Source organism: Delphinapterus leucas, chromosome 10 (genome assembly GCF_059928025.1).
Source record: "Delphinapterus leucas isolate spDelLeu-1000000601 "Yukka" chromosome 10, BTC_Dleu_Yukka2, whole genome shotgun sequence".
Lineage (NCBI taxonomy): Eukaryota > Metazoa > Chordata > Mammalia > Artiodactyla > Monodontidae > Delphinapterus > Delphinapterus leucas.
In genome coordinates this window covers 66,984,826-67,011,951 of record NC_143138.1, presented here as the reverse complement: position 1 = coordinate 67,011,951, position 27,126 = coordinate 66,984,826, and the positions used below count along the sequence as shown (strand labels likewise).

The 27,126-nt window shown below is 54.8% G+C and overlaps 1 protein-coding gene across 1 annotated transcript; it reads right to left on the bottom strand.

Moving 5' to 3' along the window:
- Positions 1 to 4,428: 4,428 nt before the first annotated feature.
- SEMA3B (semaphorin 3B) lies at positions 4,429 to 23,209 on the bottom strand. Its single transcript, XM_089919385.1, has 16 exons — positions 18,649 to 23,209; positions 17,811 to 17,968; positions 17,589 to 17,651; positions 17,065 to 17,184; positions 16,892 to 16,985; positions 16,569 to 16,688; positions 15,488 to 15,633; positions 15,281 to 15,392; positions 15,109 to 15,178; positions 14,885 to 15,029; positions 14,308 to 14,527; positions 13,957 to 14,048; positions 13,839 to 13,880; positions 13,292 to 13,601; positions 13,060 to 13,199; positions 4,429 to 12,702 (listed from the first exon to the last, which is right to left on the bottom strand). Exons 1-16 carry the CDS (start codon positions 18,755 to 18,757, stop codon positions 12,301 to 12,303), a joined length of 2,343 nt encoding a protein of 780 aa, XP_089775511.1. The 5' UTR covers positions 18,758 to 23,209; the 3' UTR covers positions 4,429 to 12,300.
- Between the last annotated feature and the right edge of the window lie 3,917 nt (positions 23,210 to 27,126).

The window sequence follows — 27,126 nt, the reverse complement described above, 5'->3', positions numbered from 1 at the left end:
GGCTGGTGTCACATCCCTGGAGGCTCAGGTTGCCTGTCGTGGGGCTGAGGGGACTGGGGAGGATGTGCCAGCAAATGAGCCCCCCAGAGACCTGCAATGTCTGGTCCACTCGAAATGGGACCACAATCTCCAGATCCAGGCAGGCCCTCCTATAGCTCAACCAAGCCTAGTGCACCCAAAGGAGGGTGGATCCTCTGGGCTGCAAGCGCTTTGAAACGTCACCTGGTCTCCACATCTCCTGGTGTTGGGGCTCCCACCTCCAGCCCCCTGCCTTTGCGTTGTACCAACTAGACTACCCTCAGCACCGTCCCTCAGTGTGGCACTTTGACAACGGTTGCGACGCGTCTGGGGATGAGGGGAACAGGCAGAAAGGAAGGAGACAAAAGCCCTTGAGTGTTGGTTCTGGCACGTGCCCCTCCAAGGTGCAACCCAGGAACACCACTTTCTTTCGCTAAGGCTCTGGTTGCCAGAGGGACCAGAGATGGGCACGAAGAAGCCCGCCGCCTTGTGGATCATTCCTGTAACAACAACTTGGAAACAGGTGCTTCTGGGCACTAGGATTCACAAGGCCTGCAGGGCTTTAAAATATAACACCTGCGCTCAAGAGATGTCCTAGGATAGGTAAATGAAAAGAATTCAAAACAGGCCAGGTTTGTCAGAAGACAATTGCAAGAGGTACACTGCACTCACACTGTTGGAAAAGAAGGAAAAGGCAAAAACAAACAAACATGAAAAGATGCTGAAGATCACCAATTACTTCAGAACTGCAAATCAAAACAGCAACGAGGTATCATCTGACACCAGTCAGAATGGCCATCATGAAAACGTCTCCCAACAATAAATTCCGGAGAGGGCATGGAGAAAGCAAACCCTCCTCCACTGATGGGGGAATGTAACTGGTACAGCCACTGGGGAGTACACTTGGGAGGCTCCTTCAATAACAAAACATAGAGCTACCATCTGATCCCCCAATCCCACTTCTGGGCCAACACCCAGAGAAAACCATAGTTCGAAAACCTACACGCACCCCAACGTGCATGACAGCACTATATACGACAACCCAGACACCAAAGCAAGCAAAATGTCCACCGACACATGACTGGATACAGAAGATGCGGTACATATCTACGATGGAATACTACTCAGCCATGAAAAAGAAGGAACTACTGCCATGTGCAGCAACACAGAAGGACCTCGAGATGCTCTAACTAAGTGAAGTAAATCAGATGGACGTCGATAAATATCATGGGATATGACTTACATATGGAATCTCAAAATTGATACAAATCAGCTGATGCACAAAACACCGACAGACTGAGAGACGTACAAAACAAACTTATGCTTATCAGAGGGGAAAGATGGGGGAGACGGATACATTCGGAGGTTGGCATTACCAGGTATACATGAACATAAATACAATACATACTCCACAAGGACCTACTCTACAACACAGGGGACTCTGTTCAACACTTTCTCACAGCCTACATAGGAAAAGGATTCTTAAAAGAACAGACATATGCATATGTACGACTAAATCACAACGCTGTACACTTGCAAGGGGCACAACATGGTCCCTCAAGTTGCTTGGAAATGAAAGAAAAATGCAGTTAAAGGAAAAGAAGGACAGAAAATAAAGGACGTGTACTCGATTTTCCACGGGCTCGGGGACCTGGGCTGGTGTCACATCCCTGGAGGCTCAGGTTGCCTGTCGTGGGGCTGAGGGGACTGGGGAGGATGTGCCAGCAAATGAGCCCCCCAGAGACCTGCAATATCTGGTCCACTCGAAATGGGACCACAATCTCCAGATCCAGGCAGGCCCTCCTATAGCTCAACCAAGCCTAGTGCACCCAAAGGAGGGTGGATCCTCTGGGCTGCAAGCGCTTTGAAACGTCACCTGGTCTCCACATCTCCTGGTGTTGGGGCTCCCACCTCCAGCCCCCTGCCTTTGCGTTGTACCAACTAGACTACCCTCAGCACCGTCCCTCAGTGTGGCACTTTGACAACGGTTGCGACGCGTCTGGGGATGAGGGGAACAGGCAGAAAGGAAGGAGACAAAAGCCCTTGAGTGTTGGTTCTGGCACGTGCCCCTCCAAGGTGCAACCCAGGAACACCACTTTCTTTCGCTAAGGCTCTGGTTGCCAGAGGGACCAGAGATGGGCACGAAGAAGCCCGCCGCCTTGTGGATCATTCCTGTAACAACAACTTGGAAACAGGTGCTTCTGGGCACTAGGATTCACAAGGCCTGCAGGGCTTTAAAATATAACACCTGCGCTCAAGAAATGTCCTAGGATAGGTAAATGAAAAGAATTCAAAACAGGCCAGGTTTGTCAGAAGACAATTGCAAGAGGTACACTGCACTCACACTGTTGGAAAAGAAGGAAAAGGCAAAAACAAACAAACATGAAAAGATGCTGAAGATCACCAATTACTTCAGAACTGCAAATCAAAACAGCAACGAGGTATCATCTGACACCAGTCAGAATGGCCATCATGAAAACGTCTCCCAACAATAAATTCCGGAGAGGGCATGGAGAAAGCAAACCCTCCTCCACTGATGGGGGAATGTAACTGGTACAGCCACTGGGGAGTACACTTGGGAGGCTCCTTCAATAACAAAACATAGAGCTACCATCTGATCCCCCAATCCCACTTCTGGGCCAACACCCAGAGAAAACCATAGTTCGAAAACCTACACGCACCCCAACGTGCATGACAGCACTATATACGACAACCCAGACACCAAAGCAAGCAAAATGTCCACCGACACATGACTGGATACAGAAGATGCGGTACATATCTACGATGGAATACTACTCAGCCATGAAAAAGAAGGAACTACTGCCATGTGCAGCAACACAGAAGGACCTCGAGATGCTCTAACTAAGTGAAGTAAATCAGATGGACGTCGATAAATATCATGGGATATGACTTACATATGGAATCTCAAAATTGATACAAATCAGCTGATGCACAAAACACCGACAGACTGAGAGACGTACAAAACAAACTTATGCTTATCAGAGGGGAAAGATGGGGGAGACGGATACATTCGGAGGTTGGCATTACCAGGTATACATGAACATAAATACAATACATACTCCACAAGGACCTACTCTACAACACAGGGGACTCTGTTCAACACTTTCTCACAGCCTACATAGGAAAAGGATTCTTAAAAGAACAGACATATGCATATGTACGACTAAATCACAACGCTGTACACTTGCAAGGGGCACAACATGGTCCCTCAAGTTGCTTGGAAATGAAAGAAAAATGCAGTTAAAGGAAAAGAAGGAGAGAAAATAAAGGACGTGTACTCGATTTTCCACGGGCTCGGGGACCTGGGCTGGTGTCACATCCCTGGAGGCTCAGGTTGCCTGTCGTGGGGCTGAGGGGACTGGGGAGGATGTGCCAGCAAATGAGCCCCCCAGAGACCTGCAATGTCTGGTCCACTCGAAATGGGACCACAATCTCAGATCCAGGCAGGCCCTCCTATAGCTCAACCAAGCCTAGTGCACCCAAAGGAGGGTGGATCCTCTGGGCTGCAAGCGCTTTGAAACGTCACCTGGTCTCCACATCTCCTGGTGTTGGGGCTCCCACCTCCAGCCCCCTGCCTTTGCGTTGTACCAACTAGACTACCCTCAGCACCGTCCCTCAGTGTGGCACTTTGACAACGGTTGCGACGCGTCTGGGGATGAGGGGAACAGGCAGAAAGGAAGGAGACAAAAGCCCTTGAGTGTTGGTTCTGGCACGTGCCCCTCCAAGGTGCAACCCAGGAACACCACTTTCCCTAAGGCTCTGGTTGCCAGAGGGACCAGAGATGGGCACGAAGAAGCCCGCCGCCTTGTGGATCATTCCTGTAACAACAACTTGGAAACAGGTGCTTCTGGGCACTGGGATTCACAAGGCCTGCAGGGCTTTAAAAAATAACACCTGCGCTCAAGAAATGTCCTGGGATAGGTAATTGAAAAGAATTCAAAACAGGCCGGATTTGTCAGAAGACAATTTCAAGAGGTACACTGCACTCACACTGTTGGAAAAGAAGGAAAAAGCAAAAACAAACAAACATGAAAAGATGCTGAAGATCACCAATTACTTCAGAACTGCAAATCAAAACAGCAACGAGGTATCATCTGACACCAGTCAGAATGGCCATCATGAAAACGTCTCCCAACAATAAATTCCGGAGAGGGTATGGACAAAGCAAACCCTCCTCCACTGCTGGGGGGAATTTAACTGGTACAGCCACTGGGGAGTACAGTTGGGAGGCTCCTTCAATAACAAAACATAGAGCTACCATCTGATCCCCCAATCCCACTTCTGGGCAAACACCCAGAGAAAACCATAGTTCGAAAACCTACACGCACCCCAACGTGCATGACAGCACTATATACGACAACCCAGACACCAAAGCAAGCAACAGTCCCCCGACAGATGACTGGATACAGAAGATGTGGTACATATCTATGATGGAATACTACTCAGCCATGAAAAAGAAGGAAATACTGCCATTTGCAGCAACATGGAAGGACCTCGAGACGATCTAACTAAGTGAAATCAAGTCGGAAGGAGGCTGACAAATATCATGGGATATGACATATGTGGAATCTAAAATGTGGTACAAATGAACTGATTCACAAAACAGTGACAGACTCACAGAGATCGACAAATATCATAGGATATCACTTAGGTGTGGATTAAAAGAAAACAGCACGATACAAATGAACTTATTTGGAGAACACGAACAGAATCACAGACCAGAAAGCCAACTTGTGGAATTTCCCTGGTGATCCAGTAGTTAAGAATCCGCCTTCCAATGCAGGGGACGTTGTTTTGATCCCTGGATGGGGATCTAAGATCCCATATCCGAGGGGCCACTAAGCCCCCTAGCCGTAACTAAGACCAAATGCAGCCATATAATAAATAATTAATTAATTAAAAAAGAAGAAAGCCAACGTGTGCTTGCTGGGGATGGGTCAGGAAGAAACATGCATGTGAGGGATAAATTAGGAGTTTGGGATTTAAGTATACACACAACTTTTTATAAAATAGATAATCTATGCGTTTAATTTCTACCCAGAGTTGAAATGTTGAGAGATGTTTTTAAAAAATAATAGGGATTCCCTGGTGGCACAGTGGTTGAGAATCTGCCTGCCAATGCAGGGGACACGGGTTCGAGCTCTGGTCTGGGAAGATCCCACATGCCGCGGAGCGACTAGGCCCGTGAGCCACAACTACTGAGCCTGCAGGTCTGGAGCTTGTGCTCCGCAACAAGAGAGGCCGCGACAGTGAGAGGCCCGCGCACCGCGACGAAGAGTGGCCCCCGCTCGCCGCAACTAGAGAAAGCCCTCACACAGAAACGAAGACCCAACACAGCCAAAAATAAATAAATAAATAAATAAATTTAAAGATATTTTTTAAAAATAATAATAATAAAGTGTCTTCCATTGTTAAAAAAATAATCTACAGGGACCTACTAATATATAGCACAAGGAACTCTACTCAATATTCTGTAATTAATCACTTATATGGCAAAAGAATCTGAAAAAGAATGGATACTTATATATACATAACTGAATCATTTAGATGTACAGCTGAAACTAACACAACGTTATAAATCAACTATACTCCAGTATAAAATTTTTTTAAATTAAAGGAAAAAAAAGGAATAAGCTGATTTTTTCTTGTAACACAGCCTGGCCCCTAAATGCTTTGGATGACCATCAGAAGTGGTCAGAGAATGAATCCCTTATCTTTAACACCATTTTACTACTGGACCTGTTTTGTGAACGGTCCCCAAAATGGGGAAAGTCCCGTATGTACAGGACTTTATAAAACTTTATCAAGATTAAGGTCTGAGGGATTCTTGTTGTGTGTGTTTAGTCTCTATTTCCAGGTTTCCCCCTAAAGGTGTGAAGCCAGACCTTCTCACGGATCCCCTCTTTCAACCGCCCAGTAGCCGACAGCACATCGAGCCTCATTTTCAGTCCCCCATTTCTTCCCCTTTACCATCTCCTTCAGCCCCAGGCCCCACACCTTACCCTGTCAAATCAGAAACCTCAAAATCAGTAACCCCGGGGCTTTCCCCAATGGGGCTCTGATCAGGTTCAAATTTAGCCCGCACTTTTGCCCCACCAGGCTTTTACCCGCTCCAGGAAAACAGAGGAATTACTAGAGTGCGTGTTCCCTTCTCACTGGGGGACCTAGAAACCTGTAAGGAGAGATTTGGCAGGTTCCCTGAGAACCCTGAAAAGCTTAGGGACAAATTTATCAGGCTGGGATTAACATTCTCCCTGACCTAGCAGGACATCATAGTTATTCTGGCCCACTGTTGCCCCCGGATGAAAAGGAGCATATACTGAAAATGGCCAAAAAACACACAGATGGCCTACTGGCCACCAATCTACACCACCAAAGTTATCAAGTGAGTGGTAACACAATCCCAGATCACACCCACACTGGGACTATGAGGATCGTGTAGGCCAGGCTAAGATGAAACATTATATTATTTGTTTATCAGAAGGAATGAAAAGGTATATAGTGAAAACTGTAAATTATAAAGTCCAGGAAGTTACACAGATCCATCGACAGACGAATGCATAAAGAAGGTGTGCTACGTGGGAATTCCCTGGCTGTCCAGTGGTTAGGAGTCCGCGCTCTCACTACCAAGGGCACAGGTTCAATCCCTGGTCAGGAACTAAGATCCCACAAGCCTAGTGGGCAAATAAAAAACAACAAAAAAAGCTTGGTGCACAGATACAATGGAAAATTATTCAGGCATAAAAAAGAATGAAATAATGCATTTGCACCAACATGGATGGACCTAGAGATTAACATTCTAAGTGAAATAAGTCAGAAAGAGAAAGACAAACATCATATAACATCACTCATACGTGGAATCTAATTTTTTAAAGTGATACAAATAAACTTATTTGCAAAAGAGAAACAGACTCACAGTCCGAATGCAGACTTGCGATTCCCTGGGGTGGGGTGTAAATGTGGAGGGAAGGGATAAATTAGGAGTTGGGATTAACGTACGCACACTACTGGAACTTCCCTGGCAGTCCACTGGTTAAGACTCCACGCTCCCATTGCGGTGGGCACGGGTTCCATCCCTGGCTGGGGAACTAAGATACCCACGGTGCGAAAAAATAAAACAACAGGAAAACCATGAACATACTACTGTATATAAAATAGATAGCAACAAGGACCTACTACTGTATAGCACAGGGAACTCTACTCAATATTCGGTAATAACCTATATGACAAAAGAATCTGCAAAAGAATGAATATATGTTTATGTATTACCGAATCACTTCTCTGTACACCTGAAACTAACACAACACTGTAAGTAAAAAGAAAAAAAAAATTAAAAAAAAAAAGTTACACAGAAAAAAGGTAAAAGCAGTGTTCCTGAGCTGGGTTTCAGAGGCATTCAGGAAGTACATCAATACAGACCCTGAGTCTGTAGAAGGGACATCACTACTGGCCATGCATTTGATCACCCAGTCCGTTCCTGATAGCAAGAGAAAATTTCAAAAGCTTGAGGCTGGGTCCCAAATCCCGTTGTCAACCTTGGTAGAGGAGGCCTTCAAGGTCTATAATAACCAAGACTTAATACGGGAGGCCTATCAGGATGGGAAGCTAATCAAGAAAACGCAGCTTTTGGCTACTCTGATTTACCTGCCACCTTGAGGGGACCCTAGACGGCTGAGAAGACCAGACAAACAGCCGAGAAGCCACCTGGACTAAAACCAGTGTGTCTTTTGTCTGAAGGAGGAGCACTGGAAGGGGGGATGTCCTAGCGCCCTCCTGTGGGACACCAAAAAAACACCCCCGACCCACCCCAGTTCCTTGCAAAGCTCTCGGATAAGAGATTCCCACATACCGACTGACCCAAGCGCCTGCCTGGCTCCAGATCTCACTAGATCCATTCTCATTACTCCAGCGGAGCCTTGGGTCACCCCCGACGTGGCCAGTAGGAAAAACTGAATTTCCTGTAGACACTGGAGCCACCTACTCTGTTCTGCCTTGGCTGGCTGGTCCCCTCTGCAACCCTGACTGTAACGCGACGGAAGTTGATGGACAGCCAAAGGTAAGGCGACTTACATCTCCCTTTGCCTACCGAATCAGGCCCATTATTATTACTCAAGGCTTTTTGTATATGCCAGAATGCCCTGTCCTCCTCCTCAGAAGAGGAGGAGCTAGTACATTCTTAGAACAGGGTGAAGTCCAAGAAGGTAAAAAATTCAAACAGAAAATGCATCTATTAGTAGCTCCAGATGACCCATCTGCTACTCATCAAAATACTCCTCAAAACATTCCCCCCAAAATTAGACAACAGGTAAATCCTGTAGTGTGGGATGCCTCGGTGTTAGGAAAGACAAAACATGTTCCCCTGATAAAAATAAGATTAAGGCCTGGGGAAAAATACCCCTGGAAGAGACAATATTCTTTACAGCCTAAAGCCCTGAGGGGGATCCAACCACTGCTCACCAAATTCCTAAAACATGGATTCATTAGGCCCTACCAGTCCCCTTGCAACACCCCAGTTCTCCCTGTTCAGAAGCCTAATGGGGAATATTGGCTTATGTAAGACTTACGAGCAGTAAACGAGGCAATCATCCCTATTCACCCAGTGGTGCCAAACCCATTCACCCTCCTCACTGAAGTGCCAGGGAGCACTCGATATTTCTGTTGTGGACCTCAAAGGTGCATTTTTCTATATTCGCCTACATCCAGACTCTCAATACCTTTTTTGCCTTTAAATGGAGGGACCCTGACACCCTGGAGGTTACCCAATATACTTGGACAGTGCTTCCACAGGGTTTTTGGGATAGCACCCCTCTTTTTGGAAATGGGTTGGCATGGGAACTGAGAACTAAGCCTTGAAAAGGGAACTCTGCCACAATATATTGATGATTTATTAATAAGTAGTGAGACAAAACAAGATTCAGATCAAAATACTGTTAAGGTCCCAAATCTTCTGGTAAAAAGGGGATATAAAGTCTCCCCAAACTTGGCTCACATCTCACAGCAACAGGTTCAGTGTTTAGGATTTGTTTTAACCCCAGAGGCACGAGCCCTGGGCATAGACTGAAGAATAGCAATTAGTGCATTACCATCTCCAACCACAAAGAGGCAACTCCAAGGCTTTCTCAGGATGGCTGGGTTCTGTCATATCTGAATTCCAAATTATGGCGTTAGAGCCAAACCCCTATATAAGGCTCTAGATAATTGTTTTTGTTTTTGGGGTGTGTGTGTGTGTGTGTTCCTTGGCCTCACCGCAGGGCATGTGGGATCTTAGTTCCCTAACTAAGGGATAGAACCCATACCCCCTGCAGTGGAAGCACAGAGTCTTAACCACTGGACCACCAGGGAAGTTCCTATAAGGCTCTAAAGGGAAAAGAAAGGGAACTCCTTCATCAGAATAGAGACCACCAATGGGACTTTGAGACTCTAAAGGCTGAGTTAAACAGAACACTAGCACTGGGACTTCCAAATTTGGACAAGCCCTTTACTGTATATGCTCATGAGAAGTCAGGGATAGTGCTAGGAGTCCTGACCCAAAAGCTGGCATCAGATGTGGGACCAGATCAGAGACCAGTGGCTTACTTTTCAAAACATCTGGACTCAATAACCCTGGGATGGCCCAGCTACCTGCGGGCAATATCAGCCACAGGCCTCTTAGTTAATGAGGCTTCCAAGCTCAACCTGGGACAACACTTATAGATGTATTAACGTCTCGTCAAGTACAATCTGTGCTGGACGTCAAAGGACCTCACTGGTTGACTGGAGGAAGACTGACAAGATATCAGGCTCTCCTCATGGACACCCCTGACATACAGGTATGCCAAACCCTGAACCCGGCAACCCTACTTCCAGTTGTCCAGAGTAGAGATTTACTGCATCACTGTATAGAGATCATAGAACAAACTTACTCCAGCAGGTCTGATCTTCCAGATGAACCTCTTGACAGCCTTGAGGTCAAATGGTTTACTGACGGGAGCAGTGTTATAGAGATGGGAACTCGGAAGGCAGGGTATGCCATAGTTGGTCTAGATGAAGTCATAGAAACCAAGGCCTTGCCACCACAGACATCGGCCCACAATGCTGAGCTAACTGCATTAACAAGAGCTTTGCAGGAGTTCTCTGGTGGCCTAGTGGTTAGGATTTCAGGCTTTCACTGCTGTGGCCTGGGTTCAATATCTGGTTGGGGAACTGAGATCCCACACAGCCAAAAAAAAATAAAAGAGAGAGAGAGATTCTTATAACATCATATGATCTAAATTACCAAAAACAGTTTGCTGTCCTCCCCTAGTTGAACAGGTAGTAGCAACAGCTATGTCCTTCATGGACTATCAAATCTTAACCACGGTGAGATAGGCATTCCGGCCTGCACCCCTGAAGGGTTTGTTTTCCTCTGTAGACATCCAAACCATCATATGTTAGAAAATTATGGCCAGACCCTGTCCTTTTCCAACCAAGGTATGGCCTATAACTGCACTGATAATGTCCATTTCATAGGAGAGTTCACTCTGGGGACTACAGGGCTAAGAGGGATTGTGATCTATAACAGGACCACTCTCGCTCACCACCAAACCCGGAGAGCACTGGGAATGATCTTAGCAGGGGCAGGGCTGGCCATAGGACTGGCAGCTCCATGGGGAGGCTTCCGTTATCATGAAGCAACACTGAGAAATCTCACCAGACAGCTTGGTTATGTGATAAAACAGACAGGGCAAGCCTTAACAGGACTTAAGACCTCTCGTTACTTTGGTTAATGCAGCTCTTGATAATCATCTAGCTCTTGATTACCTTCTGACAGAACAAGGCAGAATCTGTGGGATAACTATTACTTCCTGCTGCACCTAAATCAGTGTCACAGGACAGACAGAAGTTAATAGTAAAGAAATATACACCCAGGCAGAATGGCTTCACAATGTTGGCAGGGGTGATATCGCCTCCGTTGTCTGGTCAGCAGTTAGGGAAGCCCTCCCAAAGTTAACCTGATTCCTTCCCTTTCTAGGCTCTCTTGTAGCTATTATTGTTCTTCTCCTTTTTGGCCCTTGTCTGTTTAAGCTTTTGGTTAATTTTGTGTTTTCTAGGCTTCAACAGTTTCAAGGAAGGCTCATGATGGCTCAAGGATTTCAACCCACTCCAGCCAAGGGTAACCCAGGTCCCTAAAACAGTCAGCAAGGGACTTCTATACCTATAGGGTAGATTAGGATCTGCAGCCCCTGTCCAGCAGGAAGGCATTTCAGAAGAAGAAGACCTCCGGTCCCTTAATCCTTAAAAATAAAGGGTGTAGAATCCCTCAGGGGGGAATGAGACAGGCTGGGACCTGGGACCCTTTGCTGCAGTGCTTACACCTGGACAAACATCTCCTGGAGCAACAGAATACAAGAAACTGTAAGGGAGTAAAAATAACCACACACACCTGCACCTGGGGCAAATTATGAGCAAGACGCAAAAAAAACAAAAACCCAACTGCCACTTCTGAGGTGTTGGGAGCAAAAGCAGGGGACTACTCAGGATTCCTGCCCACGACACCACCAAGAGGGTGGGCAGACCACCTAAGCCACCCCTCTGGCCTGACCCATGGATGTGCCCCTACTCTCACTCCATTTAAGGAACCAGCTCGGAGCCACCCTCCCCCAAACCCTTGTTCCCCCAGCAAGCAAGCAAGGGCACCTGTTGCTTGTTGGGCACCTGTTTCTTATTTTCACTCCCTTGTTCTGCAGCATGAGCCCCAATAAAGCCTTGCCCGAATTTCTCCTCTGGCCTCTTACCAACTTCTATTGATTAAAGAGTCCAAGAACCTGGGTCAGTAACACTAAGACCAGCGGCTGTCTGATGGGGCCGTTCCAGCTTCAGCTGATAACATGTTTATTGCATTAGTACAGTCGGCCTGCCCCCACCCCACCCCCCACTCCCCACCCCCCAGCCTGTTCACAGCTTTCTGCTTACTGCCCAAAGAGGTGGCCCTTCCCCCAGGGTGGGCATTCTGGGCACCTCCCCCACCCAGGTCGTTGCTCGGGGACCCTGCTTCTCTGCCTCCTCCTGACCAGCTGGACCCTGTGCGCAGCCTGGGCCGCCCCTATCGGGGTTGCATTCAAGGATTATTCTCTGTTAATAAATAAGCCGGCATGGCTGCCTGTTGGCCAGGGCCGGTCGGGTCGGTGTCTTCCCTCCACCAGGAACCGCTGTGTGCCGGGGCCCTAGCTGCTTCCCAGGGTCTGGCCGCCCCCTCTCCCTGCTGCTGCCACCTCCCCAGTCCCCAGTGTGGGGACGGCCAAGTCACCAGTGCGCTGCGCTGCGCGGCCCCCGCTCAGCACGCAGTTCTGGGGCGTGTGTCCTCCGGTTGCGGCCCTTCCTCCGCGACTCGGGAGGCGGTGGGCGCGGCGCGGGCTGCGGACGACACATTCGCAGGGAGTTCGTACCACCGCCGCCCGGCTCCACCAGCTGCAGGAAGTCCCGGTACCAGAGCTTGGGGCCCGGCGGCGCAACGGGCGCAGCATCCTCGGTCCGGGCCAGCCTTTCAGCCTGCGCAGCACTCAGCACGTGCAGCGCCAGGCGACGCATTGGCTGCGAAAAGCCCTGCTCCACGGCTGCGCACAGGTACACGCCTGAGTCCCCACGCCGCAACCAGCGAAGCAGCAGGCCCCGCATCGTGCGTTCGGCTCGCTCCTCTGCGGGCACCTGCAGGCCGGATCAGCGTGAGGCTGACGTTAGGGACCAGGGCGGGGCTCGCCTGAACGTGGGGGCGCGTCAGAGACCCCCAGTGGGCGGAGAAAGGGCGGGGCTTCCTTCGGACTGGGCTGGGGCGCGGGCGTCAGGAGCCTAGTTAGAGGAATGGGGCCTCACCAGGATGCGGAGTGCAGGCAAGGGGCCAAACTGGGCGTTAGGGGTCTGGTTGGGCGGAGACTCACTGGGCGGAGCTGGATCGCATCTAGATGTGCGGAGCAGGCCAAGGGCCTCATTAATCAGGGCGCGCACTTCCTGGACGTAGGAGTCGGAACAAGGGCCTGGTTGGGAGGGGAGTAGGGGGAGGCTCACCTGAGTGTAGGCCGCCTCCCCCGCGCGCTGGAAGGTCCACTCCACGCGCGCCTGCAGCGAGCGGGGCTCACACTCCAGGAAGGCGCTACCTCCCTCCACACCGAACACCTTCCGCTCCAGCAGCGCAGGATGGGATGAGTCTAGGGGCAAAGGGAATGTCAGATTCAGACAAGGCAGGGCAGGGTGGGGCAGTCTTTAAGGGTTGGGGGTTGAGAGCAGCTGGGACACTCACCCCCGGTGCACAGTGTGCTGGGGTCGCCGTTCCTTACATCCTGCCGTCGGAACCTCCTGGGGAGAGGGGACATTAGAGCCTCTGTGAGCCCTTCTTTTAGCCAGGGGCAGATAAAGACTCCCTCCAGGCAGCCCGCCCCTGATCCTACCCACCTCTTGGCACTGGGCTGGAAGCGCGTGCACGCGGCCCCATCCCAGGCGCAGTAAGGGTCACGTGCCAAACAGCATTCGGCACAGGCGCGGCCGTGGGCAGCGCAGCGGTGCAACGGGATCTGGGCCACCCCGCTCCGAGAGGCTACGTACAGTTGGTGCTAGGGGTACAAGGGGCTCCAGGCTGACCGAGGGTGGCCCCATGCCTGCCTCCCATAGGTCAGGGATCCCTTCCCCCATTTGACAAAAGGGAACACTGAGGTCTCAGGTCCCACAGTCTAGTGAAGGCAGAGCCTGTACTCGAAACCGGGGCTTGTAATTACCAAGAGAAGAATGGGGGTGGGGGCACCTGGGAACAGGCTGGGTCCATTCCGCCCGCAAGCCTTCTGGTCACTTACCCTCTTGGAGGAGATTTGCATGCTGGTGACAGCAGCTGAGTCCTGAGAGGGAGGAGGGGTGCTGGGATCAGGGCTCCGTGGGGTGGGGGTACCCCAGGCAATGGGGGCTAGGCCTCACCTCAAACATGTGCAGCTCCTCCAGGAGCAGCCCCTCAGCACTAGGCCAGCCACCCCTGGGGACGGAGATCACCTTCAGCACGGTGCCAGCATCTGCAGGGATGAGAAGGTGAGTGACTCCTTGTGTTCCCTGACAGCCAGGGCCAGGGGCCTCCTCACCTCCGAGGCCTCCACCCTCCGCATGGTTGGGATGGTGAAGAATGTGGGTTGGAGCAATCAGAGAAGCATCCAGAAGGAGATGGGGGCACAGCCCCCGGAAAAATATGGAGATGGGACTGAACAGGGGGAGCTTCCACTAACAGGCCAAAGAGCCTGGGCTGGGTCTTGTGGGTGGTCATGGCAGGACCCTGACCTGTGCCAATGAAGAGGACGTCGTAGTATCCGTCAACAGCTGCTACACGGTCCGCAGTGATCTGGGTGAAGGTGTACCCGGCACCCACTTGTTGGAAGAGGGGGCGCCCCCCCATGGGCAGGACCGAATTGTACATGAGGGGGTGGTTCCGGGCAAACTGGATGACATCATCAGGAAAGTCCTTGGTGGAACTGAAGGTGCCAAAGGTCTTGCTGGGGCACTGGGGGGTGGGAAGGAGGCATGACAAGGATGTGGATATGAAGGCCTGGTGGGCAGCCCTCCACAGGACACCTCCCGGAACCTGGAGCATGTGTGAGTGTGTGTGTGCGCGCGCACGCACAGGGGGCGGGTGTTGGACAGAGCCCTGCCCTGGGAATCTGAGAGAGGAGCTCCAGCCTTGCCTTTGGGGGTCTGAGGGGGAAACATGGCCTTCCCCTGAGGAGCCCTGTCTAATGAAGATGATGTTTTCCCACCCATAAAAAAAAGAAGACACAACATTCACCAAGAAAACCCCAGGCCAAGTTCTCCACCCCTGAAGCTTTAAGTGGGTTGTGGTGGGAGTCCCAGGGCTACGCACCATCCCAGGTCGGGGGTAGGGGACACGGCCCTGGTAGGACACCCACTGGTGCACGGGCCCCTCCTTGTGTGCAAAGGGTCCCAGGAAAGCGCGGCGCACATCATTCATGCTGTACACGCACACTGCGGAGCCCTGGAAGATGCTGCTGCAGGTGAAGATGTAAGTGGAGTAAGGCGCTCAAGTGGGGCCCAGCCAGCCTTGCCCCACTACCTCGCACACCTCACCTGGTCGTGGAGAAGACAGCATAGAGCAGCGGGGTCCAGCGATCCCGCGAGGACAGCAGGAACACGTCCTCTGCAGGGAAGGGACCAAGTTGGAGGAGGGTGCACAGCCAGGCTCAGGGTCTGCGCCCCTGCGCCCCCTCCCCACACCCCATCCTCCATTATTGGCACTTACGGAGCTGGTCAAAGTTCGTATCGCCCTCAGCACCGGGCACTGAGCACACCAGCCGCGCCTTCAGGAACGTAGTCCACTTGTTGACCAGGCTGCGCTGGCCACCCACGTCGTTCTGCGGGGTCAGTAGGAGGGGATGAGGGCGAGGCCCCAACAGACAGGCAAAGGGGCGGTGGCAGGATCACCGAATGTGGCCCAGGGACTCCTCACCCTGCAGATCTGGCCAACGCGGGACACAGACAGGCGTCCCAGGGCCGGCGTGGCCTCCACTGCCGACTCACGGAAGAAGAAGTAGATCTTGTCGTCGTCCGGGTTCTCACTCTCCGGGATCCAAAAGACCTTGACGAACTTGGGCTCTGACCACAGCAGGAGGCGTGGGGTCAGCAAGGTCCTGGCCCTGCCCCCTGCTAGGAGGCCCAGGCACTGCCTCCCCTTTCTTTCGTGCCGGCAGAAGCCCTCAGGGCAGCAGCTGACCACCCAGCCTCTGGGACCAAGTTCAGATGGTGCTCCCCGAGGACACAATCGAAAGAAAGAGGGCCTGCGAGTCAAGAAGAAGCCACGAGAGGGCAGCAGAGACCATGGCTATCTGGGCCCACAGGCAGGCAGACCCTGGCCAGTGGTGGGCCTCTCGCCTCTCCCCTGGCAGTTCTCTATGCCAGTGGGCCAAGAAAGGAGGGATATGGGGTACCTGGTTTTACCTTCACTCATGAATCTTCCTCTCTAGCAGGAAGTAGATGCCCCCACTCCTGCTTCAAATACTCTGCTGGGTCTCATCACTCTTAGAATAATCTACCCTGGCCCTACCCTGTGCTGACAGTCCAGACCCCTTATCATTGCTCCCTTCATGAGTCTGTTCCTTGGCTTGTTCCTGCCCCCAGGGTCTTTGCACTAATTATTCCCTCTGCTTGGAATGCTCTTATGCTCTTCCCGCAATCCTGCTGTGTTTTGGGCATTAGCGCATACCTTTTCTCAGCAGGGTAGCTTCCTTTCCCCAACCCTCCCACCACCACCACCGCTGCCTAGTCTCCTTTTCCCTTCCTCTCCATTCTCTCATTATATCTCCTGGCCATTGGAACTGATCTTATTGTGTATTAGATCTGAGGTCTGTGAACTCAAAGAGGGCACGGTCCATACCTATCTTGTCTACCCTGTGACCCAGTGCCTAGTGCAGGGCTTGACCCAGGGTAGCTACCTGGTGAGCACTCACTGCTCACTCCCTTTATGGGCCTTACTCAGCACCTGCTCTGTTGGAGATGAGGGCCCCCTCCCAACAGTCCCAACAGTCTTTCACCGTTGAGCCAGCGGGAATCGTGTGGTTCCGTTCGGAGACTTGGACGATGACCCAAGCTGCGGAAGATGGTAAAGTCCCGGCCCATGAGGTCTGCGGCTACTCCCGAGTACAACTCTTCCCCTGTAGACACGGCAAGGCTGCTTAGTGAAACCAAAGGCTCTTGTGGTGGGTTGGGGGCACTATGGAGCTCTGGGGGCTCTTGGGGAGTCAGTGAGGCTATGGGGGATCCCTGGGGCTTTAGGGAGGGTCTTGGGACTTTGTGAGATGCTAGAGTCTCTGAGGGGTTCCAGGAGCTCTCTTGGGGCCCCAGCCTTTGGACTCACCCACCAGCACGGAGGCAGCCCGATGCCTGGGGTCATAAGGACTCTTGCCCTTGCCATCCTCTAGCCTTCGAAGGTCCAGCCGGAGCATGGGCTCCTGGGAGGCAGGGGGGAGTCGTTACTGTAGGCCCTTTCTTACCCTCCCAACCTCCCTCCCTGACCAGACCTAGCCTTACCTCCAGCCGCTGGCCCACCTCCACAAATGCACAGGTTGGGTGGAAGGCCCCTGTGCCACAGGCCAGCAAGTGGGTGCGGTTGTAGGCATGCAGCAACTTCACGAAGTTCATGCACTCAGTCTAGCGCGCACGTGGGCAGGGGCAGGAACAATGAGGCCTCCCCCAGGGAGGTGGCCTTAAGGGCTCCCAGCTCACCAGTGGCACTCCCACCCCTTCTTTTCTGCATTAGCCCAGGCAAGTACTAACATGGGCTCTAGGGGCTCAGGTGCCCTTGGTGACCAGCCCGGCTCACCTCTCACCAGAATGGGTTCATTGGGAAGCGTGCCTGCATTGCCCCCCATGACGCAGAGGCCTCCAAGAAGAATCACATAGCTCCCACCCTGACTCACTACCTCTGGACTTCAGCCACCTCAACCCTCCTGCCCCCATCATAGCCAGAACAGGCAGGCTTCTGTTTTAGCACTGCCCATCTCTAGAGTGAGGGGCTGACCCTCCCCACTCCCACCCAGGCAGCCAACACTCACGCCAATGTCCTTCCCTGCCCAGTTGCACTCCTCTCGCCATTCCACAGGGGCCGGCCAGGCCAGCTATGGGGAGGGTGGGGGAGGGAGAACACAGGTCAGGGACTCAGGATGTTCTCTATGCTGAGGGTGTCGTCCACTCAGGGGGCCCATCCTCCAGGAAGCCTGGAGTGGGGTCCCGGGGCTCTTTCCCGGGGCGGTGCTGAGGCTGGGGGTCCCTGGCACCTTCTTGGCCCGCTTGCTAATGTTGTCCAGGCTGAGGGAGGCCACATGGTTCTCAGCGCCCACAAACAGGCGCCCACGCTCCTCATCCAGCAGCAAAGCTTCGTAGCAGCAGGTCCTCTCCAGCCTGAAGGTCCGGAGACCGTGCTGGGCCTGGAGCTCTGTGGGGTGGGGACATCACTGAGGATTCGCCAGTCATGCTAGAAGCTTCTTCCAGGCCAAGGTTGTACATGTGACCTGGCCCACACACATGTGAATTTACACGCGTGTGAGTTTACACTCAGGGGGACAGGCCCACCCAGGGTCAGAGCTTCCAGGGTGGGCAGTGCAGCCCACCCCTGCCCCCATGGGGGAAGCAGGTGGAGCTTCTAGGGCAACCTCAGACAAGTAGTGTCTCCAGGCGAGTGCACGGGGAGGCAAGGGTTCTGGGGTAGGCCTGCATGTTGGGACAGCCAGAACCCCAACCCCAAAGTCAGGCTAAGGGTTCTCTGCCACCAGCCTAGGTTCAGTATGATACCACTGCCTAGTAACTACCCTGTGTAGGGGGTGTGGGAAGGGGGCCCTAACAGTTCCCACACCTCAACTTCCCTGGGAGCAGGGGATGGAACAGAGGCAGGATCTGTTGCCATGCTTCCTGGGAAAGCATGAGGAGAATGTGGGCAGAGAGCTTGGGGACTGAGGCCAGGAAAGGGTTAATTGGGGATGGCCTGAGCGTGCCCCCAATCCAACCCAGCCGGTGGCACACACACAGTGCAACAGCAAACACAACGCCCCCTACCCACACTGGGCCCCTTTCCAGCCCACCCTGAGGTGGGCCCTCCCGCCTGCCAGGTGCACCTACCTTGGAAGGAGAGGCGAAGGCGTGGAGTGCTGGGGGCAGCACCCCCCAGCACTGCCACCCAGAGCAGAGCCAGGCCTGGGATCATGGCGGCGGCCTCAGCCCGCCCCATCCCTGCAGCTCAGGGAGCTCAGGGTTCAGCGGGCGTGTGTGGAGGAGCCTTGAGCCACCCTGGACTCTGCCCCGGGATCTGGAAGAGAAGGAGCTGCAGCGAGAGCTAGGGAGGGAGGCTGGGGGGAGTCCCCAGGGATCAGATTACAGCCCCTAGGGGAAAGAGGCTGGGGGGTCGCATTCCACTTGCAAGTCCTCCTCTCCCTTGGAGGGTGCCCTGCCTGGCCACAATCACAGACACACCCACGCTGGGCACACCATCGGGGTCAACCCCATACTGGCAGGCGCCTGCCCCACCACGTCACCCTCCCCAGTAACCCGCCCTCATGTACACACACCCACAGGCATTAATTCACAAACTCTGCATGCCTACGTCATGCCAGCCTGGGACTGGGGCTGGGGGCAGTGGGGCACACAGACAAGGTCCTCCTGCAGGAGGGGGCAGAGTACCAACAAGGACTCAGATTGGTGCAGCCATTGCAGTGGTGCCAAGTGCAATGAGCAAAACAAGACAGTCATGGGTGTGACGGTAACAGGAGGGGGGTCAGGCCTCTGGAGGTAGCTGTGCACCCACGGGCCCACAGAGGAACAGAAGCACATTTGGAGCTGGAGCCAATGGTGTGGGCGTCTGTGAGTGTGAATGTGCTTCTAAGGATCCTTTTGTGTATCTGTATTCTGTAGTGAGTATGTGTGTATGTGGTGTGTATGCAGGCATATGTGTACATATCTGTGTGAAACCATGTGGCATGTGTGTTGTATTACACATGTAGGTGTGGCATGCATGTGTGCACACATGGCATTGTATGCATGTCTACACAGTGTGTACATGTCTGGGGGTGTACACTTTGTAAGTACATATGTGTTTCTGTTGCACATGTGTGTATGTGTTTGTGCACAAGTGTATGAGTCTCTCTGGACATGCAGGTGAGCAAATATTATAACCGCAGCGTCAATCACTGCCTTCAACTCTGAGACACTCCGGAAACCCACTTCTCAGAGGGATAAGTGCAGCCGGGAGACCCAGGGCTGGGCAGACGCCTCAGTTTCTGATTTGGGAGCTGCTCCCACTTGGATCCAGCAGCCCCATCTTTTTGCTTGACCTCTCTCTCCCCACCCCAGAGGGTGGGAGGGGCTGGTCACACACAGAAATTCTGTGAGCTCAGACTTCAGACCCAAGAGGAATCAAGTGGGGAGAGCCAAGGGCCTAAAGCAGATTCTCACCCCCAGCTCGGGTGAGCTGCCCTTCCCTCTCCAGCCTCCAGAGTCTCCCTGAGCCTCTCCATCCCGTCTTCGCCCTCAGGGTTTCCCCATCTTTGAGACCCTCCACTTCTCTGAGCCAGAGCCCTTCCCTGGACCTCTCAGATGGGGTCAGGCTCTGGCTGCAATGCCCACCCTCCTTCCCAGAAGTTGGCTGGGCAGGTGCCGGGCACAGTAGCCCTGGCGTGGGGCTAGGTCCTGGGGTGCATTCAAGCAAGGGGCACAGCTGCCGGGGCACGTTCCAGACTGCTCTCCCCAAACCCCCGCCTAGCTCTGCCGCTTCCAGACCCCTCCCACCCTAGGACTCCCACCTCCCTCCTTCCTTCCACTGACACTTGCCGCTGCCTCTTCTGGGCCCGTGAGGTCTGCGACGTCACAAAACACCAGGTTGCCTTCCCACACTCCACCGAGAGCTCCGGCATCAGCGGCTCCTCACCCTGGCCCCTTCTCACCCTGCAGAAGGGGAGAAGCCGAGGGGCCCTAGGGCACCCTCTGACGGCTCCTTTAAGGAGAAGCCCCCGCCCCCACCAAGCCAGCCGCGCCCCGCCGTCAAGTTTACGGGGCGGATCGGGTGACTGGGCAGGCAGCCGGACCGGCTGGAGTTGGTGGCCAGAGCGGAGCGGGCACAAGGGAGGGGCGGGTAGGGCCGACCCCTCCCCCCGTAGGGCTTCAGAGCAACAGGATGCCCCACGCAGCGGTCCTGGAACTGAGGCCGGCAGTCAAGGCAAATAAGGAAGAAGCAATAGAGACCCCCCTAGCCCCAGGCAGCTCTGGCAGAGGGATTGGTCAGATGGGGCACCCCCAGGGACTCGTTTCTTCACTTGTCCCTCCATAGCTGGGAGCTGGAGGCGGGTAATGAGGGGCTCAGCTGCCACCTCAGTCCCCAGGTGCCAGCTGGGAAGGGCCGGTCAGGGTCAGAGGTCGGAGCGGGGGTTCTCAAGTGGAGGTTTGATGGGCCCCCAAGACCCTGCCCCAGTCCTTCCTTAGGGCTTGGGCCACTTAGTACTTCTGCCACCTGGCTGGCAGTGGCTTTGATGACAGACAGTCTGGGGCGGGAGAAGAGGGCCAGAGGGGCAGGCAGGGCAGGGAGGCAGGCGGCAAGTCTCACTTCTGCACTGCAGGGTGTGGGACCATCCAGAGCCCCGTCATGACCGGTGGTCCCATGTCTCTGCTGGGAGGTGAGGGGCATTCTATGCCATCTCCATGAACTTCAGTCTTTCTTCCAAGGTTGAAGGTGGGAGGAACTGCCCCACCAAACACAGAGTGAGGTACCCAAGGGGGCTTCAAGGATAGGATGGGGCTCCTACACCTCAGCGCCTCAGTTGGGAAGGGTCTGGGGTCTTGGCCTAAAGGTGAGTCTGGTGGACACACCCTGTTTGTACTGCCAGGGCTACTTCCTTGGAGGGGTTGAATGTTGACAATGGTCAAGGAGGGCCCTCAGGTCCACCTGGGTGAACATACCAGGGCTTGAGGGTGGGCTTCCACCCCTCAATCCCCCCAAAATGCATCCTGCTGCATCCTCCCCAAGGCTATCAGCAGCTCCTCAGGGGTCTGTGAGGGAGGCCATGTGGGCACTTCAAGTGTGCATGGCTCTGCTGCCCATCTCCTGCCGAGTCCCTGGAGTAGAAGTGTCTGTGTCCATCCAGGGTGGGGCCATGCCCCTCTTTCCTGAACCTCAGGCCTGGTGTTTCTGGCCCAGCCTGGCTGGCTGGTGGGCAGGTGAAGGGTGGGGGTTAGTGGGAGGACCAGGGGCCTTCAGGAGGGGGAGTGGGGGTGACATAACCCTGCCTGAGCTCCTGGGCTTCCAGGATGTGGCCTCTCCCTCCTCCCAGGCTCTTTTGCCTTGGACCCGGGCAGCGTCCCCTGGCCTCATGCAAGCAAACAAAATTCTTTGGCTGTTTACAATTTTCCACCCAAGCAGCCAAGATCAGCAAGTGCCTTTGAGGTCCCTACCCAACTGCACGGTACCCCCTACTTGCCCCCACTGCTTTTAGTTCTTCAGGCCCAGGTCCCAGCCTCTGTTTCATCCCCACCCCCAACCCAGTGTCCATACTGGAAAATGGGACCAGGACCCCCCACCATCTGTCCAACACCCTGGGACTCAACCCCCAGCCGAAGGGACTGGGCTGTTCCTGACTCACCTGAGCCCTTGGCATTGCCTTCCCACTTCCAGATGTGTCCCCCTCCCTGGAGCAGGAAGGGAGATCCCCAGGAGTGGGAGCTCAAGTTGTCCCCATCCCCACAAGGTCTCCTTTCTGCTCCTCAGCCCCAGGTCCCAGCGTATGCAGACCCTGGGTAGGAAACTTATGGAGGCAGCCCCCTAGGGGCAGGGTCACTGGCTGTGGGTCACACTGGGCTCTGGAAGTCCCCAAGGATTCTGAAATCATGCAGCCTGGGCCTGGGTCTCGACAGAACGGAACAAACCAGGGGAGGCAGCTTGGGTCTCTGGTGCTGCCTATCAGTGGCACAGCCTGCCAAGGCCTTGGTTTTTCCTTCTGGAAATAAGTGGATTGTGCCAAGTCCCAGCACCTGGCTCCTCAGCCCTCATCGCCAGCTGGGCCTGCCCCTTGCACCCTGCCTGGACTCTGGGTGGTGCGACTGGGCTGGGGTGAGACATCCATTTGAGGAAGGCTACAGCCAACACTCCCAGTGCCCAGCCTTGGCTGGGTTGGGCCTTGGCTCCCCACTCACACCTGCTTTAGCCATCAGGGCTGGTGGCTCCAAAGTCTCAACCTTTCCCTCTTCCGGTCACGTGGGTACTAGGACGTGCTACCCTGAGGACTTAGGCATGGGGGGAGGGAAGCGGTGGAAAGTGGGCCCTGGAAAGCCCAACTGAGGCCTAACTTCCCTGACAATCTGCTATCCACTCCAGGGGATCTCCCAGGAAGGGTCTTTCAGGCATTTCCCTCATCCACCCCCCACCTGGTTTCCAGGCTCCCCAAGGACCCCCAGCCCACCTTTTTGGAAAGATGAGCTCCTCCCCTCCTTCCTTGCCTGTTCCCTTCTGAGGGCCAAGTCAGAGCTGAGGTGGAGGGACTGAGGGAGGGGCCGCCCGGAACCCTGGGCCTCTAGCTGGGGCCCTACCCCCACCCGCTCCGCCCCAGCCCTCCGCCTCCTGCACATTCCTCCCTGGCTGAGGTCAGCCCCTCCGCGATGGGGGAGCCCCCCCCACCAGCCACATCACAGCTCTTCACTCACTTCTGTTTTCTTCGTTGCCCAACGGGGGTGGGGGGTGGGGGGAAGAGGGGCCTGGGGGTGGGGCCTCCCTCTCCTCTCCTTCTCCATTGCCTGGGGGAGGGGGGGAGGAGTTGCCAGGAATGCGGCAAAGTAGACTCCGGAGGCACCCTGTACTCATTAACATACATTAACATAAATGCTACATTCCCTTACTAGTCAGGGGGAGAGACTCTCAGGAGTACTGGTTGGGGGCTCAGGATGCTCTGGGAGGGCAGACCAGAGCCCGCCCCAAGAATCCACTCCCCAGTAGCCAGAGAGGGGTGGGGTTGAATCCTGACTCTGCTGCTCACCAGCTGTGTGTCCCTAGGGGGAGACTGAACCTCTCAGATCACTCTCCTCACTTGCCCTGCCGTTGTAAGTGGTGGGCCAGGCAGGTCTGGCACACTGTGGGGTACACAGGTGTGCACTCCAGTTGTCATCTCAGCGCTGCGCATCCTGTGGCATGCAGGCCTGGAGGCCTCGAGGGAGTCACGGCTGCCCCTTCCAGCCCAGTTTCATGGGGCCCTTTCTCAGACTTGACTCCCCTCCTGCCCCCTTCCCTCCCCTCCCCACCCCGCCACAAGCCCAGCCCCCAGCACAACAACCTGACCCTCCACCTGAACCTCCTTCTCTCCCCAGCCGCTGGGGATTCCTCAGTCTTCTTACTCCACAGATCTCCAACCCACCCCCAGCAGTGCCCATGCCCACACCCTCCTCCCTCCAGAGAGCCCCCAACTCAGGGAGGACTTCTGTCTCCTTTAAGATAGAACAAGGTCCCAGCTCCTTTCCCTGCAGCTTGAAGCCTGACCCCTTCCCCAGGTACCCAGCCTGGGAGGCCCCGTGGTCCTTCTGCCAGTTCTCCTCCCAGTGCCTCCCTTCTGCAGTACCCTGCCTCCCCAGCTCCTCACTCAGAGGACTTGCTGAAGCCCGCGGACATCCCAGGCTCTTAGCCAGGCATTCACACACGCCTCCCTGGCTCGGCCCTGGCTAACCCTGCCAGCACTCCAGCTACCCCATCTCTGGGAGGTGGCAGCTGTTCCTTTGCTAGGACTTAGCTTGGGCTGTGCCCTCTGCCCTTTTGCCACCTGCTGGACTTTTCCTCATCACCCACTACCCACTTTTCTCTGTGAAGACCCAGGTGCTTACAACACCAGGTCCAAGCCTCTCTTCAGGGCTCTGGGTTCCCCAGCAACCACCATCCCATCCCTTGGGGGCCCCAGGCACAGGGAAGCGAGAGATACAGTGCCCGCAGGAAGCCCGGCCACCTTCCTGGGCCTGCTGAACCTGGGTGAGGATGGGGGGTTGATGGAGAAGAGAGACTTCAGCCCCCTTCAGGATTCAGTCACTCAGGCCTTGACTCCCTCCACCCACAATGAGGTCAGAAAACAGAGTAAATGCCAAAGAATGTCAAACCGATTTTTCTCCTAAATAAGATCACCTGTGAGGTCAAGTCTCCTGTAAGGGTGGAAACCAAAGCAGGGAAAAGAAAGAGATCCATGGCCTTGACCCCTGCCCCCTTGGATACCAGTGCCCGTTGCTGTGTGGTTAACTGAGGAGCTGATTGGCTGGCAGGCATGGACATACTTGGGGTCACACAGCTGCACGCAGACCTCAGCTGGCTTGAGGCTCTCCTTGGGGGTGTGCTGGGAGCTGGCTTCCGCTTTGGGGGTTCAAGGGGGACTTGGCGGGGGGCTTCCCTGGTGGTGCAGTGGTTAAGAATCCGCCTGCAAATGCAGGGGACACAGGTTCGAGCCCTGGTCCGGGAAGATCCCACATGCCATAGAACAACTAAGCCCGTGTGCCACAGCTACTGAGCCTGCACTCTAGAGCCCGCGCACCACAACTACGGAAGCCCACGTGCCTAGAGCCCATGCTCCGCAACAAGAGAAGCCACCGCAATGAGAAGCCCGCGCACAGCAACTAAAACCCAACGCAGCCAAAAATAAATAAACTAATTTTTTAAAAAGGCGGCGGGGGACAGACTTGGGGGAATGCACAGCCTCACGGCAGGGATGAGGTCCCCTAGGATCTCTTTTAGGGCAACAGACCCAAGGATTGGGGTCAGTGGTTTGGGAGTGGGCCTGGACCCAGAACTCAGCCAAGAGAAGCTGCAGTCCCGTCCCTGACTCCCAGGGCAAGTAGGACCTGGCTGGCCATGCCACAGGCCAGGTGGCTGGAGTCAGGACTTGTATTCTCCAGCCTTCATGGCTGGCTTGGCATTCTGGGGTGGGGGGGGTATGATTCTGAGGGGCTCTGAGGGGAGTGGGAGGATATCCTGACCTCAGGAGGAGCTATGGGGCTGCCCTGAAACATGGTAAGGGGTTATTCTAGGTCTTGGAATCTCCTACAGCCTCAGAGGATCCAGTCCTAATGGGGCCCCCTCCCCTTTCTGCACCTGGCATCTGGGCCTCCACCCACCTGCTGGGGGTGGGAGGTCTGGCCCAGGGGAGCTGGAAAGTGGCTGCAGGCCAGGGCTGGCTTCTCCCCACAGGGTCTCCCTACATCCTTCCCTCTTCAGAACTCTCTCTCAGAGCTTGTCTCTTTCTCTCTTCCCAGCCGTTTCCCCACCCACCCCACCCTCCCAAATGGGTTAAAAATAGCCAGGCTGCTACCACATCAGTAGCCTGAGCAACTATTTGGAGTGGGGTGGGCCCTCTGGGAGATGGATCAGCCTTGTGGTGGTCCCCACTGGCTGGAGACAGCCTACCTCAAACTGGGATCCACAGCTTGGTCTGGGAGCAGGAGCCTGTGTCCTTTGCCTGGCTCTGCCTAAGGATCCTGAGCCTCACAGAAGCAGCTACCCATGGGTGGGGTCAGGAAGATGGGCCTTCTTAGGCTGGGAGAACGCTGGGGGACACACAGCCAAGGAGCACTGAATCTCTGGCTCTCCTCACCCAGGGATGCGAGACGGCTGAGGTACAGCCCTGAACAGTTCTAGGCAATGGGGGGATCCCCAGGAGTCACCTTCATGGAGTCCCTCCTGTTGGGGTGCAGGACACCTGGGATGCACCCCCCTGCCTACCGCCCCCCGTGGCTGGGAATTTCCCAACCAAGAAAGACAAGGATGAATTGAGAGGCCGCCCCCACCAGTGCTGGGACAATGAAGCCTTATGCTCTCAAAATCAGAGCAGGGGTAGGAAGGCCAAGGGCAGGTGGGGGCCTAGCTGTCTGCACCCAGGGAAGTACTGCTTGCCAGGAACCCACCCAGACCCACTGCCAAGCCGGGTACAAGGGGATCCTGGCCAGAATCCTGCGTGGCCCACTCAGGGAGGGAGACGCTGGGTTCATCAGGCAGACAATGCCAGCTCCTCAATGGTCCCTCTGTGCAGGGTTCTCCCTCAGGACGGAAGGAAGGAATCATCTCTGTCTCCCGCTTCCTGCTGGGCGGATATCAGGGCACCGGAGCTCCCACCCCGCCCGCACATCTGGGGTTCAGCGGGATCCAGGGCTGACCGCTGAGGGCAGGAAGGGATCCTGGCTTGGACGTGGGATTCTGTTCTCCTTGTCAGTCGGCGATCCTCAGCCCTCAGTGGCAGGGGTAGCAGGAAAGGCCCGAGGGACTGGGGCGGGGACGGGGGGTGGGGGCCGTTGAACTCCTTCCGAAGGGGCGGACACAGCCTCTCATCTCTCGCCAGGACTCGGGACCCCGAGGCCGAGGGGAGACTGGCAGGTGTGCGGAGGCGGGGTCCCAGGTCCCCGGCCCTACCCTCCCACTCGCCCCGCCCTCTCCGCCTCCGCGGCGCCGACCCCGGCCCAGGCCGCTTTGTCCCGCCGAGGGCGCGGAGCCGCCGCCGCCCTACAAAGCTGCCTTTGTGCCCGGCGGCCTCCGCAGGACCCGATGACGTCAGCCTCCGCGACCGGCCCGGCGGGGCCCAGCACGGGCTGCTGCGCCCTCTG